The sequence below is a fragment of the Onychostoma macrolepis genome, chromosome 10 (assembly GCF_012432095.1).
Source record: "Onychostoma macrolepis isolate SWU-2019 chromosome 10, ASM1243209v1, whole genome shotgun sequence".
Lineage (NCBI taxonomy): Eukaryota > Metazoa > Chordata > Actinopteri > Cypriniformes > Cyprinidae > Onychostoma > Onychostoma macrolepis.
In genome coordinates, this window is record NC_081164.1 from 23,984,633 (window position 1) to 24,002,649 (window position 18,017).

At 35.0% G+C, this 18,017-nt stretch overlaps 1 protein-coding gene across 50 annotated transcripts in view; it reads right to left on the reverse strand.

Moving 5' to 3' along the window:
* Nucleotides 1-18,017, reverse strand: part of LOC131548567 (calcium/calmodulin-dependent protein kinase type II subunit beta) — a 58,800-nt gene that overhangs the window by 26,408 nt on the left and 14,375 nt on the right. For 17 of the 50 annotated variants that reach the window (XM_058789981.1, XM_058789976.1, XM_058789957.1 and 14 more), the window contains exons 6-13: nt 9,841-9,913; nt 6,646-6,748; nt 6,383-6,466; nt 4,556-4,650; nt 4,353-4,475; nt 3,978-4,061; nt 3,824-3,866; nt 190-270 (exon numbers count right to left, since the gene is read on the reverse strand). In XM_058789981.1, the coding sequence (XP_058645964.1) occupies nt 190-270; nt 3,824-3,866; nt 3,978-4,061; nt 4,353-4,475; nt 4,556-4,650; nt 6,383-6,466; nt 6,646-6,748; nt 9,841-9,913 (686 nt within the window). Of the gene's footprint in view, nt 1-189; nt 271-3,823; nt 3,867-3,977; nt 4,062-4,352; nt 4,476-4,555; nt 4,651-6,382; nt 6,467-6,645; nt 6,749-9,840; nt 9,914-17,619; nt 17,693-18,017 lie in introns of all 50 variants that reach the window. The other 33 variants (XM_058789982.1, XM_058789977.1, XM_058789967.1 and 30 more) reach the window with 3 other exon arrangements.

Below are 18,017 nucleotides of genomic sequence, written 5' to 3' on the forward strand. Positions count from 1 at the left end.
AGGACTAAAGAAAAAGAGATCTAACGGCCATTCCCAAAGTCAGCAAGCGGCGTCTGCAGTGCTGAACACGAGACCGCTGTAACCGTGTCATGCTCCAAGCTCCATGCTGAATATGAATCATGAGAAGGAGAACATGAAGCAGAGAAGATGGATGGAGGATGGGGTGAGACGTGAGGGGACGAGGGCTACCTTGTTCCACCAGACCGGCGGTGGTACCGGCCGCAGCAGCGGCTGCAGAGACGGAGGCGGGTGCCGTGGTCTGCCTGCCCACTGCCAGACACACACAGACACACACATATGCCCATCGTGCCATAGACTACTGGTTCTCAACTGGTTTTGCCAGCACAGTACCAACACGGTTTAGAGTGCACAAAAATAAACACAAATGGCCAAAACGCATCTATGGCCTATGAAGCCAGTTTCACACTGTGTCCTAACCAGATACGATATGACAAAAGGCAACTTTTCAATGTTAATCAGAGTTTAATCAGTTTTTGTCCAAACCAGCCGCTGGAACAACAGCATAATCTCAGGTTCTGATTATGTACTTTATTTATTATTAAAAGCATCTAAGGTGATTTTGAATATCATTCTGTGTGACCTTTATAACAAATCCTGCTGACGCACACGTCTCCGTCTTGAAACATGAATTTTCTTTTTAGAAAGTGCTAGTTTAAAAATGCTAAATTATTCAATATTTTAAAATACTGTATATAAACATTAGATTACTTCCATGCTCTCGATTGAATCATTTTAAACTTTTAAGTTGAATTGATGGCGTGAAGACTATGTAGTGTTTTATTTTACATTTAATTACTTTATTAAATTATTGTGGTATTTCTTATAATCTAATATTAGTGTTATGATTAATTTACCTGAAAACACAAAGTACTGTTTATTCCATATGCATCTTTCTTCTTTTGCATTTATTTGTCCTGTTGCTTGTCATTTGCTCATATTTTATGACTGGTTACTTGTTTACTTCAATAATTGTTTTAAAACTTTTTAATTATATTAGGAAAAATTGATATTAAGAATTGGATTCTAAACTTAAAATCTTCCCATAACTTTATTTCTAGCAAAAATCTTAACTTCTACCAAGTGACAGATGAATTTACACCGAAACGCCGCAGACATACAGCCTTTTACATTAGATTCAATTTTAGGTCACGGCCCACCAGTTGAGAACCACTGCTGTAGACACAGAGAGAAACCAAAGGACAGAGCAGTCTGTTAGCGTGGAGAGAGTTAGCTGGAAACACAAGCCGCTGTCTGCAACCAGAGAGGGATTTTGAGAGTCCATTACAGTAGGTGGTGTAATCATATAATATGGCTTCCCCTGTCACTCTGGAATAAAGAAAAGGCTCATTTTCTTGTCAAGCGCTCCTCGGGGAGCCACTTTCTCCTATCAGCGGGAAACATGATGCTTTCGCCAGCGTCAATCTATACTACGGCAAAACAGAGCAAAGCATTTATTTGGGGGTTGGAGTTTTGGCGTTGTGAGAAGGCAGGAGAAATACAGAGGGGAAAAGTGATAGAATGACAGAGAAGACATAAACAGAAAAAAGCTCTCATCAGACATTAAAGGGACTACATTGTAGAAAACATGAATTTACTTGTTCTTCTGAAATAAAAATAAAAAATCTCAATCTGCAATAACATATCACCCATATTTACTCTATTCAAACAAACATACAATATACTACGATTCATGAACAACTGACTCTTATGAACTGTTTTTTTCTTTCTTATAATTCAGTCAAGAAGACTCATTAAGTTTTGATCAGTCTGACGAGTTGTTTTCATCAGAGCAGTTACTAAAAAAAACACAGGAGTATCTTACTAAATTGATGTTTATATGATGTGTAGCTAAAGATACATGTTAACAAAACAGTTCAAAACGTCATTTTAATGTAACCAAAAAAAAGGTACAAAGGAATATTTGTTGACTATAACTGCCTTAATAATAGGACTTGGCAATTTCATAGTAGAAAACAAATAATATAATATAATAACCGTTTATATTTTAAGTATATAATAAATGTATAAATATATTTTAAGTACATTATGTATTTGAAATATATATATATATATATATATATATATATATATATATATACACACACATTTCTTTTATATAAATATAGAAAACTATATTTTATTGTATAATAAAATACAAATAGAAAAACAATAGAAAATGAATAAAAATATAAAAGGATAGAAACCAATATCTAAAAATATTTCAATTTAAAAAGGCGATCCATATATATATATATATATATATATATATATATATATATTTTTTTTTTTTTAATCATAGTCAATTTCTCTAATAAATATTTTCTATCATGAAATAGCCAAGGCAAATAGCTGAAGTGTGTCCTTTTTTGGATAATTAATTTTTTTCTCTATCCAAACACCCCATAAAGGGCACTTAACTAAATAATTACATATAAATAAAATTAATACATTTTTATATTAAGAAATTATGTTTATATGTCAATGTCTATTCTTTAACTTGGATGGGTCATTGTTGAAGAGGGTATTAAATAGTCATGAAAAATTGAATTACCATTTAAGGTGCAAGAAATCTTGATTAAATTATCATAGAACTTCAAAAGGAAAAAAATAATACATCCCTTTTAAAAAGAGAGAGTGAACAGAGGCTGAATAAAGAACAAGGGACTGACATACGAGGGCAAGTGCGTGGAGTGACGCTCGGACACTCCCACGCCTCCTCTACCACTGAGTCACCCCGCGGGATGAGGTAATTACAGTAATGAGAGCAGAGAGAGGACGGCTGACGAGCCACGGATGAAGAGAGCAAGAAAAAGAGAGAGAGAGCATCTAAAACGCTCCTCAAACAGGAACACTGTTGCTTCCGCCCACCAGCCTGCTGTTGAAGTGCGAGCGAGTGAGAGCGTGTGTGTGTGTGTGTGTGTGTATGTGTTGGGATGTGAGAGAGCAGATGCTTCATTACAGCAGAAATAAATCACATGTTATTATAAAAGCGTGGCGTTTGGAACAGCCGCAAACATCCAGAATTCTCTTTGGCCGTACGCAGCCCGCTGCTCACAAACGCCACACACTTCCTACAGAACCGCTCGTCTCTGAACCAATCTGTCAGGACACGGCCCGACTCTGAACGTCCAGCTGCTCTCCAAATCGAGTTGGATAAGAAACAGTGTATCATTCCCTTAGCTGTGAGATTTCTTGTCTGATGCTTCAAAGCATAAAGCAGGATTTATTAATAGCATGAATATTTAGCTTTGAGATCATTTAAAGGGACAGTGAACTTTGAGTCAGTGTTGTTAACTAAAACTATAAAAAATAAAAATAAAAAAGTAAATAAAATTAAAAAAATTAACTAAAAAAAAGGAAATATTAGAAAAAAAAAATTTAAACTTAAAATGACAATTATAAATGCCTTGGCAAATAATTAAAATAAAAAAAAAGCTTTGAAAAAGTTTAAAACTAACAATTTCTAACGCAACAACTGAAATAAAACTAAATTAATGCTAATTAGAAATACAAAAAAAAAGAATAAAAATGGCAAAAACAAACAAACTTAAAATTGAAAATATAAAAAATGCTAATTCAAAATATGAATACTAAAATAGTGCATAAATAATACTAAAATATCACTGTTAAGAGTTTGTGTTTATGCTTTTAGAATTTAAGTCTGATTCATGAATCATGAATCCTCTACTCAAGAAGTCAAATAGTTCAGTTAATGTAATCTGGGCTGGTTGAGTGATTGTACATGTCTTCAATTTGTCTTTCAGGACACAGTGTCTATGCATCAGGCTTGATGTGAACTTACCAGAGAAATTGCGCGACACCAGCATGGTGGTCAATATCGCTCCCTATACGTGAGAAAGAGATGGCAACGTGAACAGAGCGTCAAGCGGTGGGTTTCAGACATATACAGATGAAATGCTTCCAGCTAATGACTTTTAAAAGAGACATCAGCAGACCTTGAGTTTTCTTCTTGCGTTGAACTTCTTCAGACACTCGACTGTTTCCTGTCTGTGCATCATGGACGCCACAGTGGAACGTTGCTGCGGGAAATAGAGGAAATACATATTAATTATTGATACTGTTTTGCATATAGTTTTGAGTCTTAAAGTCAATATGAAAGTAAAATTGATCCTATTTACTTATTGTTAATGATTATTATCAGAAGGGAAGAAGGAAATAGTGAAGTACTCGCACATTTTATATTGTAAAAATGTTGCTTTATCATGAAATACATCATCTCAGGACTACCACTGATCCCAAGCGTCCTTTAATTTCAACTTTAAGTGCATGTATTCTGGTGTGTGTTGGTATTTTGTGCTGCTAATACTCACGCAGACCCACGGGTGTTTCAGAGCCTCCTGGGCCGTGATTCTCTTGGCTGGATTGATGGTCAACATCTGATTGATGAGGTTTTTGGCTTCGGGGGTGACCGTGTCCCACTCTGGCGAGGGGAACTAGAGGAAACATGGGAACTCATGGGTATGTACTGACTCGACCGGTTGTACTGTATAAGTGAAATCACAAGAGGACTCACGTCATAAGCCCCAGCTTTGATCTGTTGGTAGAGTTTGTGCTGGTCTTCATCCCAAAAAGGAGGATATCCCACCAGCAGAATATACAGGATGACTCCTGCGATCACATTATTGATATTTCACTTCTAACGGATTCTATGCCGTTCTTTGTGTACTCACAATTCTTCACATACTAACTCAGACATTTAGGCACAGCTAAAACAACCCTAAATGTAATAATAAATACACATATAAATTCCATAAAGAAACATATACGTATTTAAACACAAACACAAAATTATATTATATAAAAAATATAAACACCAAACATTATCAAAACATTTACAATGTTAATGACGTCTAAGTTTATTTCTTTATATAATTTATCTAATTTCCACAATTTAAAATTCATAAAATAATATAGATATATTATAATAAATAACATATAAATTATAGAAATACATTAACAAATGTAAATTGTATTGTTTAATTAGAGAAACATAATATAAATATTAAAAGAAAATGCTTAAATGAAATCGTTTAAAGCACTTGTATTAAAGTCTAATTTGTGAATAAATCATTGTTTTGAACTGGTTCTTTGTAATAACTTATACACAATTAAAATACACAACCGTTTAAAAGTTCCAGGTCAGTAAATTCTATTTCTTTCTTTTTCTGAAAGAAATCAATACTTTTATTTAGCAAAGATGTGTTATATTGATAAAAAGTGATAGTGAAGACTAGAAAAGATTTCTATTTTAAACAATTGCTGTAACTGTTACCTTTTTATTTATCATAGAATCCATAAAAAAGCATTACAGGCTCACACACATATACATATATATATATATATATATATAAAATTATATATAATCTTTTTTCTGAAAGATTTCTGAAGGATCATATGACACTGAAGACTGCAGTGATCAATAATAATGCTTTGATTTACAGAAATAAATTACGTTTTAAAGTATATTAAAATAGAAAACCATTTTTTAAATTGTAATAATATTTTGCAATATTACTGATTTTTCTGTATTTTTGATTAAAAAAAAATGCAGACTTGAGCAGAAGAAAACAAAAAAAAATTAAACAAACATTAAAAACAAAAACTAATTTTTTTAAAAACCTTACAGATACCAAACCTTTGAACGGCAGTGTATATAGTTATATATATGGAAATGATGTTAAATAAATTAAAATATAAAATATATAAAATAATAAAAAAAATACTCTAAATGTATTTAAAAATGTAATTGTTTAATTCTATTGAGAAATGATGAACTAATGAATTAATGATTCATTCAGAAACAAGTGAACTGGTTCTTTGTAATAACTCAGTTTGTGAATCATTTGACTGTAAGGCAGAAATTAGTTTGGAGACTAAAACTGCCAGGTGGGTTCAAAATTGTTGCTACACATCAAATGGTCTGGTTTAAACAGTTTAAATTAACTAAATGTGTGACAACAAACGTAAAATGGGGAACAATTTTGAGTGTTGCATTTTGAGAATGACTCCTATGAATCCATGAACTGGTGCTCACTGATATACAAACAAACCTAATAACCCACTTCACCGAAGTCAATCAGAATTCCCAACCCCAGACCAAAAAACCACCAACTAATCTGCAAAGTAATTAAACCGCTCAACTATCGATACTCTAGAGAAAGTGAATGTGAAACACGACAGTGAAAGCGGCGCTTGGCAACAGCCTCTTGACAACACCTGCCGGAGAAGAGCTCTCCACATCTGAGAGCTGATGTGTCTGAATATGTGTGGGGCGTCGAGAGTGAGAAAGAAGATAGAAATAGATACAAAGAACTCTATCGGGAGGGAGCGTGTGACTCACCACATGCCCAAATGTCCACAGGTTTCCCATAAGCCTCCTTTCGTAGCACTTCTGGGGAAAGGTAACCTGGCGTTCCAGCGAACCCTGCATGCGAAAGCAAAAATACACATCTGAAAATGCAACATCCAACCTCCTTCCGACTCTGTATGTTGGAGAAAACCATTTTGGTGCCAGATTATGTGCTTGAAAGTAGCAAAATTAAACAAATAAGGCAAAACAGTTGAGGATTTTTGCTTTGGGCGAGTTCAAACCCGACCACATACCAAACCAGGCCTGCTGGTCCCCTTGCACTTCAATGGCCAGGCCAAAGTCGGCCAGCTTGACGGCGGCGTTCTTGCATTTACTGGCCAAGAGCAGGTTCTCCGGCTGGGGGGGAGATCAGAGACGCACTCATATTACTGCTGAACCAAAATCTGATACATGTCACCTTTTAACACCGAACACATAACATACAACCACAGCTGCGCAACAGATACAGCACACAAACAGAATCAGCTCCCAAAATATAAGCTGTGCTGGGCCGCGCCGTGTTCGCTAGAAGCGCATTTCCAGTGATGTTCTACTGTTTTACATTTAAAATCATATGTGAGCTTGATATCTACGACTTTTGATCATCCAAATGGACCTATGGTTGATTCTCGGAAATAAAATGGCTACGGTTAGCATTGCAGGTGTTCAAAAACATCTAACAACCAAAATACAGAAGACAAATGATGCTAAGCCAGCAGCTCTCGGTGTTATTTTAGTATTATTTATACGCTATTATAGTTTTTGTTATTATTATTTATTTATTTATTCTTTCTTTCATTATAATTTTGGTTAAATTTGGTCATGTGCTTTTGACATTTTTATGCCATTATTACTATTATTACCACTAATATTAAGTTTATTTTTATTTCAGCCATTAGTTTTAGTTCAATTTTGGTTGTTATTTATTCACAGTTAGTAATGTTTTGTGCTTTAAAAAAATGAAAATAAAAAAATCTTTAGTTTTTTTTAAAAATCTAATATTTATATTTTATTATATTTCAGTTTTATTTTAATTAACAAAAATGTTATAATAGTTTTACTTTTAGTTTATTTAATGACAACACTGGTTAGGACCTACTAGGAGGTCTCGTGACGATACACTGATGTCCTATGTACTGATGAACATAGATATATATACACATAGATACATACGTAGATCCTTACTCTTCAAATAAATGCATAAATAAATGAAGTAAGCTACTTCGAAACAAGCAGCTTTTTCATTATAGCAGAAGTACCATAAATATCTTCACGGAATTAACGGAATATTTTTTGGACAATGGGAAGCCTTGGAAGCCTGTGTGTGCAAATATTTGTTATATTTGGTAAATGTTAACCTACATTAGCTTGCTGTCAACCTAAAGTTAATTAATACAGGAGATAGTAGCATTACGCAGAAGAGTGTTATTCACCCTGAAGAGTATCTTTAAAGTTGTTTTTTTACTGTCATTCAATCCCAGTGTTGCCTACAGCACCTTCCTCTGAGACCGGACTGGATCATCTTTGGCTGAACACAGTCAATTTGATTGACAGGACGGGCTCTCAGTGATCCCACTCATGTCTGATAAAGAATTCCGGGAAATTAGCTTCGTTTTTCTCTTTCATGTCAACATGAAACGGCATTCGCACAACAATTTACCGCCACAGACATTTACACACAACACTGACATCATTCAACGGACACTAGGGTTGATTTTGATTTCATGTTGATCATAAAAAATTTTAAAAAAAGAAATATGGACATATAAGACCATTGAAAAGTTGGGGTCATGAGATTTTTTAAAAATAAATCAAAGCAAGAATGCATTGAAATGATCAAAATTGACAGAAAAGACCTTTATGTTACAAAAGATTTCAAATAAATGTTGTTCTTTTGAACTTTTTATACATCAAAGAATCCTGAAAAAAAAAATGCATCACTGTTTCTACAAACATATGAAGCAGCACAACATTTTCAACACTGATAATAATAACAAATGTTTACTGAGCATCAAATCAGCATATTAGAATGATTTCTGAAGGATCATGAAGGATCAATGCTGAAAATTCAGCTTTGCATCACAGAAATAAATTACATTTTAAATTATATTCACATAGAAAACATTTATTTTAAATTGTAATAATATTTCACAATACTACTGCTTTTACTGTATTTTTGATTAAATAAATGCATCCTTGGTGAGCAGAAGAGACTTCTTACAAAAACATTAAAAAAAAATCTTATAGACCCCAAACTTTTAATAAAAAATTAAACCGAACATTTAATCAAAGGTATCAAGAAATCACACAGAGTCAATTTTGATTTCATTTTTTCACATAAGCTACTGTCACTCATTTTGACATATTGGTTAATAATACATCATCCCACTTAACACGCACATTCACACCTCCACGTAACGTTCAGCATGAGTGTGTGTGTGTGTGTGTGTGTGTGCTGTTATTAAGTGGGTTATCTTCCCTCTGCTCTGGTGGAAGCTGAGCCAGGTGGGAAATTGGGTCCAGAGGAGCAAAGAATCATGGGAAACTTATTCAGTCTCAATCTCTGATCTCTTTCTTCCTACCGTCCTCCTCGCGCTACAGATGCCGCTCTGAAAAGGGACGAACGGTGTCTGTGTTCTGACGCTCAGCCGCCGTTGCCATCTGCTGGAGCTATTCGCGGAGCTCAGATGGCATCTTGACGTTTCGGGCTCATGGTTTGAAAAGCGTTCTGATTGAGAATCCGTAGGATGGTGCGAAATGCTCAACGACCCTGAGCCGCATTCGGGGAAAACGACGCTGGAAACGCATCCAGACTGAGATTTGCATAACCTGATTCTTTAAAATATAAAAATCGACTTCTAATCTGAATCAGGATTGGAAAAAGCAGCAACATGAAATCAAAACTGACCCTATTTACTCTTTTTCTAGACGTTCCTGATCATATTGAATTAGTGATTCATTCTAGTTCAGAATCAACCTGTGTCTTTAAACAAATCACATATAAATCAACAATAAAAAACTTTTAATGACATCCATGCACACAAAATGTCATGCCAAATCAGATTGTGAGCATTAAAGAGACAGTTCACCCAAAAATGAAAATTCTGACATCATTTGTTCAACCTGTATGAGTTGCTTAAGAAAAGATGAAATTTTGAATGCAAATAACCAAACAGTTGCTACTCCCCATTGACCGTACCACAAAGCCACAACATCTTTTCCTGTGTTCAGCAGAAGAAAGAAATCCATACAGGTTTTGAATGTCATGAGGGCGAGTAAATGACACGATTTTCAGTTCTGAGTGGCCTATCTCTTTAAGCCACGCCCCCTACTGAATATTAACCATCTCATCATCCGAATCTCATCATAATCGCATATCACACATAGCATAATTGTACACAAAAGCATGCACGACACACGCACTGATGAACGAATCACCTGTCACTCACCTTGAGATCTCGGTGCACCACGCCCATTTGATGGCAATGAAGCACCGCCTCCAGGATCTGCTGGATGCAGTGACTGCATGCAAACACCAGGGGGCGCATATTAGTCTGAGCAATGCCATTCTCTCGTGCACAGGCACAGGCAGGAAATGCAGGCCGATTACAGGGAGCTACTAATAATCTAATAACCATAATCTTCCTCCTGAATTAATGGTCAAAGATTGATGCCAAGCATAATAAAACATTTTAAGTGACTCGCTCTTCCAAAAAACTGTCTTGTAAATTTTTATAAAAGTGTGGCAAAGAGTTATCTACAGAATGAATCTCCCTACATCATGTCCACATCAAATTTCAACCCCAAATCAAAAGAAAGAAAATAAATAATAAAAAATTAATTAATTAATTAATAATAAAAAAAACACACAAAACCAGTCTTAAGTCGCTGGGGTATATTTGTAGCAATTGCCAAAAATACATTGTATGGGTCAAAATTATAGATTTTTCTTTTATGCCAAAAATCATTAGTATATTAAGTAAAGATCATGTTCCATGAAGATGGTTTGTAAATTTACTACTGTAAATATATCAAAACGTCATTTTTGATTAATAATATGCATTGCTAAGAACTTCATTTGGACAACTTTAAAGGCGATTTTCTCAATATTTGGATTTTTTGCACCCTCAGATTCCAGATTTTCAAATAGTTGTATCTCAACCAAATATTGTCCGATCCTAACAAACCATACATCAATGGAAAGCTTATTTATTCAGCTTTCGGATGATGTATAAATCTCAATTAAAAAAATTTGACACTTAAGACTGGTTTTGTGGTCCAGGGTCACAGGATGAATCTTCCTACATTTTAGACCAAATTTAACCCCCAAATTAAAAGAAAAAAAATTACATTAACATTATTAAAGCATATTTTATACCCAAATTTGATCTGTTGTAATCAAGTGGTCAAAGTTTGACTAATACATTTTTTCTTTTGATTCTAGAGTAAAATATGACGTAGACATATTTCATGAGATTCACCCTTGGATTTATCTTATCTGCAAAGAAAACTAAAAGGTTAGTATTCAAACACATTCAAAAATCAGATAAAAGTAACTTGGGACTTGAGAAAGACAACCGTCACCGTCACCCAAAACAGAGACCCTTTACAGGTAAAGAGAGACACACTAAAGGATGAAATAAAGGCTCCTTGATGCTATAAACTCTTTTCAGTCCGCAGAAGTGTTCATGTGCATCGATGTCTTTTGAAACAGCAGACACAAGGCTTTTCCCGCATACCTGTTTTACTGACACAGGAAGCTCTAGCTAACACTACACAGTTAAAAACTGCTCTCAAGGGTGAGACGATCTCACCACCCACGAGGACAGCGAGCATCAGGAGAGGCAGAGAAGGTGAAGGAGAAAGGCTGAGCTCAAGACGAGAAAGAAGAGAGGTAAGACTGGCAGGCGGCCCTGGAAAGGCTGCGGCGCTGCAGCGGACTGGAGTGTGTTTTTTGGCAGTTGTGTGGTGAGATAGGCTGGAGGAAATGTACCGGTGTGTGAGGAGAGGGAGGTGGACAGCGTGAGTCAGCCTGTGTAGGCGTGTGCTGCTGATTTACTGAGAGTGAACGTGTGTGTGTGTGTGTGTGTGTGTGTACATGTTGTAAAACTGGAACATATAAAGCCGTTGTCTATTTCTTCCACACTAGGACTCTTTAACTACCTTGTTTTGGGGGCTGAATTGAAGGTGTACAAACACTTTTCAGAGTCATACTAGATCTGGACGTCATTAAAAACTAAACTAAACACCCTTAATAATGTGTTTACTCAGATTAAAATAGGCAGATTTAAAAATCTAACCTTGTTTTCCTTTAAAAAAAAACTGACTGATGACAAACTGATGTTGGCTTGACAAAGTCAGGTTCTGAACGTTTACAAATAGCCTACTTTGAAAAAGTTTTTCCTCATAAAACGTTATATGTTTTAACATGATCTGTTAATGGCTGCTAGCGTGTTTTAACAAATTGCGAACATGTTTTAACATTTTGCTATGGTGATTTAACAAGTTGCTAGCATGATTTAGCACATTGCTAACAATTTCGGCATGCTAACATGTTTCTAGCACATTTGACATGTTGCTAACATGAATTAGCATGTTCTTCGCATGATTCAACACATCGCTAACATCTTTTAACATGTTGCTAATATGATTTAACATTTTGTTGATATGAATTAGCATGCTCCCAAAATGTAGTAACACTATGCTAACATGAATTAACATGTTGCTAACATGATTTAGTATGATTTGGTTTCTAGTATGATTTGACAACATCTTTAAGCATGTTTCTAATGTGAATTGGCATTTTTTAACACTATGCAACATATATTAACATTTGAGCATGTTTAACACAAATTAGCTTGTTCTTAGCCTGGTGTAACACTATGCTAACATAAATTAGCATGTTTTTTAGTTGGTTATCTAACATGTTTTAACACATGGCTAACATGAATTAGATGATTCTAACATGTTTGCAACAAATTTAATGTTAAACTAGTGTGTTTTAACAACAAACTTACATGTAACATCTATCTAGCTATCTTAAAAAATGAGAAAAAAAATCTTTATATTTTCCCTGCAAACACTAGAGCAAGTGTGATTCTCAGACATTTGAACAGATTTCATTTTATTATAACTTGATCTAATGATGAAATGAGCTAACTTTTCTTTAATTTTTCCTTTGAAGGTTTAGTTTCATCACCCAATGTGTCACATTTTCTGTAATGGACGCAATCAAAAATGTAATGTCTGAACCATAGACTTAACCTCCAACTCTGCTCCAAATACGACCACAGAGCACTGAACTAGTCTCTGGTCGCACAGCAATTTCATCAATATTAATCAGAGGGCAATAAAAAATGACTGATGGCTGATTTGGCCCACAGGCAGCCAGCTGAAGAGCCCCTAGACTAACACCGTTTGGTTCACTAATATAAAGTAAAAAGATTCTGCGAGAAAGACAAATCACAAATGGGATCTCTGGGGGTAGTTATAGCAGAGAATCTGATTTTTCTTCATCTTTTGAGATAGTAGAGTTGAACTATGAAAAACAGAGTAACTTCCAGAGCTCAAAACTTTTAGAATTTATTAAAGCCAAGCTGCAGAAATGGCTCACTCTGAAATCTAAAACATACAATATGGTATTTATTATAATGGTTTTCAGAGCATATGACCCCAGTTGTTTCTCCTAGACAGCAATGAGACAGCAAATTTTGAGTTTCGGTATTAATTCAAATATCAAATGATTCTTTCTGGAATTTTAGGAAAATAATGCAAGACAAAGTTGGCTAAATGAAATAAATGAGAACTCAATTAAGCTTCTTAAACAATGGCCACGTACACACTGCAGCTAAATTCCATTCACCTTTTAGTGCTTAATCCTGTTCAGTATTTACAGAAGTGACAACCGCATTAAACAACCTAATTAACTCACGAAAAATTCAAGTAGTAACATCCACATTACAGAAATTTGGGAATAACCCACAGGGAATGAGGTACTTCTTGACTCAGTGTTGCCAGATCTTGCTTTTAAAAAAAAAAACAGCACATAAGAACAAGCCACATAAGCAACTTCCAAACGTGTTATTGTGGAAATAAGCCACATGCCAAAATATCACAACCTGCACCTGCCTACTTTATTAGCTTTATTAACCGAACCCAAACAACAAGCCAAAAGTAGCTTAATTATAATAAGAGGACATGGCAACCCTTCAACAGTGTGCTCTGCAAAGCAAACTTCCAAATATTCCAGATATTTATGTACTATTCCTTTGGTTAAAAATAGCAGATAGCATGAGACAGAAAAATGAAACTTTACTAAGGTTACAACGCTTTAGATGATTAAATTTTCATTTAACTAACTTTGTGTATCAGAATTACAATGCAAGAAATGATGGGGAATGAGATACATCTTGACTCAGCGTTGCCAGATCTTGCTATAAAAAACAACAACAAATAAGAACAAGCCACATAAGCAACTTAAATGCAAACATGTTATTGTGGAAATAAGCCACATACCAAAATATAACAACCTGCACCTTTACTTTATTAACTTCAAATAAAGGATTGCTTTATGAGACCAAACAACAAGGCAAAAGATGAGTCGCTTAATAAGCGTCGCTTATAATAACTGGACATGGCAACCCTTCAAGAGTGGGGTCTGCAAAGCAACCTTTCAAATATTATATCCAAATATTCAAAATTATTATCTTTTAAATGTTCCAAATATTTATGGAATATTACTTTAGTTAAAAATAGCAGATACCAGGAGACAGAAAAAAAACTTTTCTATGGTTACAATGTAGTAGTTGGTTAAATTTTCATTTAGCCAACTTTGTGTATCAGAGTTGCAATGCATGAAATCACGAGGAACAAGGTGCATATTGAAAAATCTTCTATAAAAAAACATCAAATAAGAACAAGCCACATAAGCAACTTGAATGCAAACATGTTATTATGGAAATAAGCCACATACCAAAATATCACAACCTGCACATGCCTACTTTAATAACTTCATAAAATGGATCGCTTTATGAGCCGAGTCCAAACAACAAACCAAAAGATGCTTAATAAGAGTTGCTTATGATAAGTGGACATGGCAACCTTTCAAGAGTGTGCTCTGCAACGCAACCTTCCAAATATTCCAAATTATTACCTTCCAAATGTTTATGTAACATTACTTTGGTTAAAAATAGCAGATAGCGTGAGGCGGAAAAATGTTTCTATGGTCACCATTTGTGCCAATCATCTGTAATTTAGAGGATTCACTCCTGTATTTAAACGCGGTGTCACTCCTGAAACTTAACAGTGCGTACGCAGCCAATAAATGTACAACTGACTACTGACTACTCAGCCATTAAATCGAGAGGCCAGACCTATCAAATCCATCAAAGCAGATCATACGGCCTGAGCAACCTCCCATTTTATCATGATTCCCCCTTCAAAGAGCACGGAGGTCTGGTTGACGTGTGGCCGAACAGAACAGAAACAGTCAGCACCTCTATTTTTGCTTTTAAATCAAGACCGCAATGAGCTGCGAGACTCTGAAAGAGCCCTTCACTCAAGTGACTATTAAACAAAACAGCAGCACTCTGTCATCCTTAATGCGAGGCTTGACTGAAACAATGCATTACACGCACCCGAGAATTACCCAATTGCAAAGATAAATGACACTGTTTTGAAACAACAGAGAGGAAGAAAGACAGCGAGACAAGAAACAGAGAGAGCAGAAGACGGAGAGGGTGAGGAGAAACTCTCAGTGCATCAAGAGCAGTTCGGCTGTTCTCACAATAGAGTGTCTGGTGCCGACCCGAGTTCATCTGACCACTCAATTTGGCTGGCTTGGTCAATGGGGCACAACCCTTAAATATACTTTATCTATCCCAAAAGGGTGCCCAATAGTACCTTAAAGGGACAGTTCACCCAAAAATTTGACTTCTGTCATTCTAAATCTGACTTTGTTAATTAAGACTAAAATCTTACCATTTTCAGTAATTGAAATAAAGCTGAAATAAAATATAATTAAATTGAGAGCACATAGATTTTGAGCCTGCAAGTCTCAATATGAACTCAAACACCAAATTCTGGCATGTCCAAATGATCTGATTTATGCTATTAATATTAATTTTATAGCTGATGGTTAAATAAAATAAATGAGAAGTCTCCTGAGCAAAGTCAAATGAGCAACCACTGACTATTTTAAGTCGAAAGCTGAATGAAATTAAATATTAAGCAGGCTGAAATTAAATATGAATATTAAATGAACCTTTTGAAATTCTGTCTTGGCAATTAACTGAAATAAGTTGAAGCAAAATTACAAAAATTAAAACAGAAATTAATTAAAGCTATATTATAATAATTAGGAAAAAATACAATAAATACAATTTTTTATAATAATTAAAAAAATAATAAAAAAGTTACAAAAAAAATTACTAACTTAAGCTAAAATGAAAACTGAACAAACAAAAATAAAAGCTCATTTAAAATATTATAAATACTATAATTGTATATAAATAACACTAAAATATCTCTGGTTTGGGTCAAAACAACAACAGATCCCAGTAACTTTCACTATATTAAGAACATAATATAATAAAACATAATAAAAAGACACATTTTTGGAAAGGTGGGTAAATAAAGACAGACACCATTATCTTTGGTTGAACTATTCTTTTGAAGTTGCAAATTACTACCTTTAGGTGAAAAAGCAATAATTTGAGGCATAATAATAAAATGTCTTTCTTTTTTGCCACTAGTTCAAAATTTCCTTCACAGGCGCTTTTCTGTACACATCTTTACAATGTTACGACGAAACACTGTGAATCAGAGCCAAATAACACATAAAAACTGACCTGTGGAGGAATTCAGACCAAACTACTCGCATGCTTCTCATCTCTCGAAATTCATCCACAATGCCCTGTGCACTTTAAGATTTAGTAGTAAAACTAAAGCAACAAAAAACATGATTTCAATTTTAGGTCTTCTCCTACACTGTTTTCTAGCTAAAATGGTAAAAAATAATAAAAAAATGCTGCTAGTGTTCACAATAGAACTCGCATTACCCGGTAAAGCCTGATGTGTGTTATAATAATTTGAAAAAATACATATTTTTTTAAACAATTAAACAAAATATAAAAAGTAAAGAAATCCTAAAGTTAGGATTGTGTTAGCAAATGTGACACTGGACCACAAAACCAGTCACAAGGGTCAGTTTTCTGAAATTGAGGTTTATAAATCATCTGAAAGCTGAATAATTAAGCTTTCCATTGATGTATGGTTTGTTTGCTAATATTTGGCCGAGATACAACTATTTGAAAATCTTGGAATCTGAGGGTGCAAAAAAAATCTAAATATTGAGAAAATCACCTTTAAAGTTGTCTGAATGAAGTTCATAGCAATGCATATTACTAATAAAAAATTAAGCTTTTATATATTTACAGTAGGAAATTTACAAAATATCTTGATGGAACATGATCTTTGCTTAATATCCTAATGTTTTTTGGCGTAAAAGAAAAATGGATAATTTTGACCCATACAATGTATTTTTGGCTATTGCTACAAATATACCCCAGCGACGTAAGACTGGTTTTGTGGTCCAGGGTCACATATGTGCTTTTTATGGTGTATCATATTTTATACATAAAGCTTATATGGCTCAAACAGTTTGATACAGTGAAAAAATGCAGGGAAAAAAGCTGAAAAAACACCTCAGTTCTAATTTCTGAGGCCCCAACTGAGCAAAAATATGAAACATGGTGCAGTTGCTGATATTTATATGTCCTGATGAAATTCTGATAGCTTGTAATGTAAACCAATGAGATCTTTGTAACAGTATAGCAGATACTTACATAAAATGCATATAAGCATCAGTTGTCACTCTATACCTCCCAATAATATCTCTTAGTAAGATGGTATTTAAATACTTAGTTTGAATCCTGTTAATAATTTGAAGGCCTTAGAAATTTGTCTCAAATATGATACAGTAGGCTTTATAGGGTTAAGTATGCAAATCCTCTGCGAATTGAAGCCAAATAACATAATGTGAAAAGAAACCTGCTGGGAATCGAACTCGGGTTCAGACCAAACAATCAAAGCTGTGTGAAAACAGCCATCGAATGCAGAAACACACCAAAATCCCAGAAGTACAGTTCAAGACAGATACATGGGCGGCTTGAAACAGGCAAGAGTCACATGACACATGCAGCGGAGGCCAGTGCACTTCCCATACTGACCTTCAGGTCCCTGTGCACTATGTCATGATGGTGAATGTGATTGACACTCTCTAGAATCTGATGGATACAATGACTGCAAAGACAAGCGAGAGAGGAGAGGACAGAAGGGAAAGAAAAAGAAAAAGGAAGGATGAGAGGCGTGACGGAGGAGGTGAGTTAGTCACAGGGAGACAAGCGCGGGAAAGGAACAACCCAGATAAGAGAGACTATTTGATAAGAGGGTGATGAAATGAGACGAGTGATAACGGTGAAAGCCCTGATGTTACACCACGCAGAACAATAGCAGCGCAGCCGGGCGGGACGCATCATTTCCTGTGAGGGCACTGCTGATCACACGTGGGATGGAGAAATGGAGCGAAGGGTGGATAAATCAAATGGAGTAGAGCTGAAGATATGGA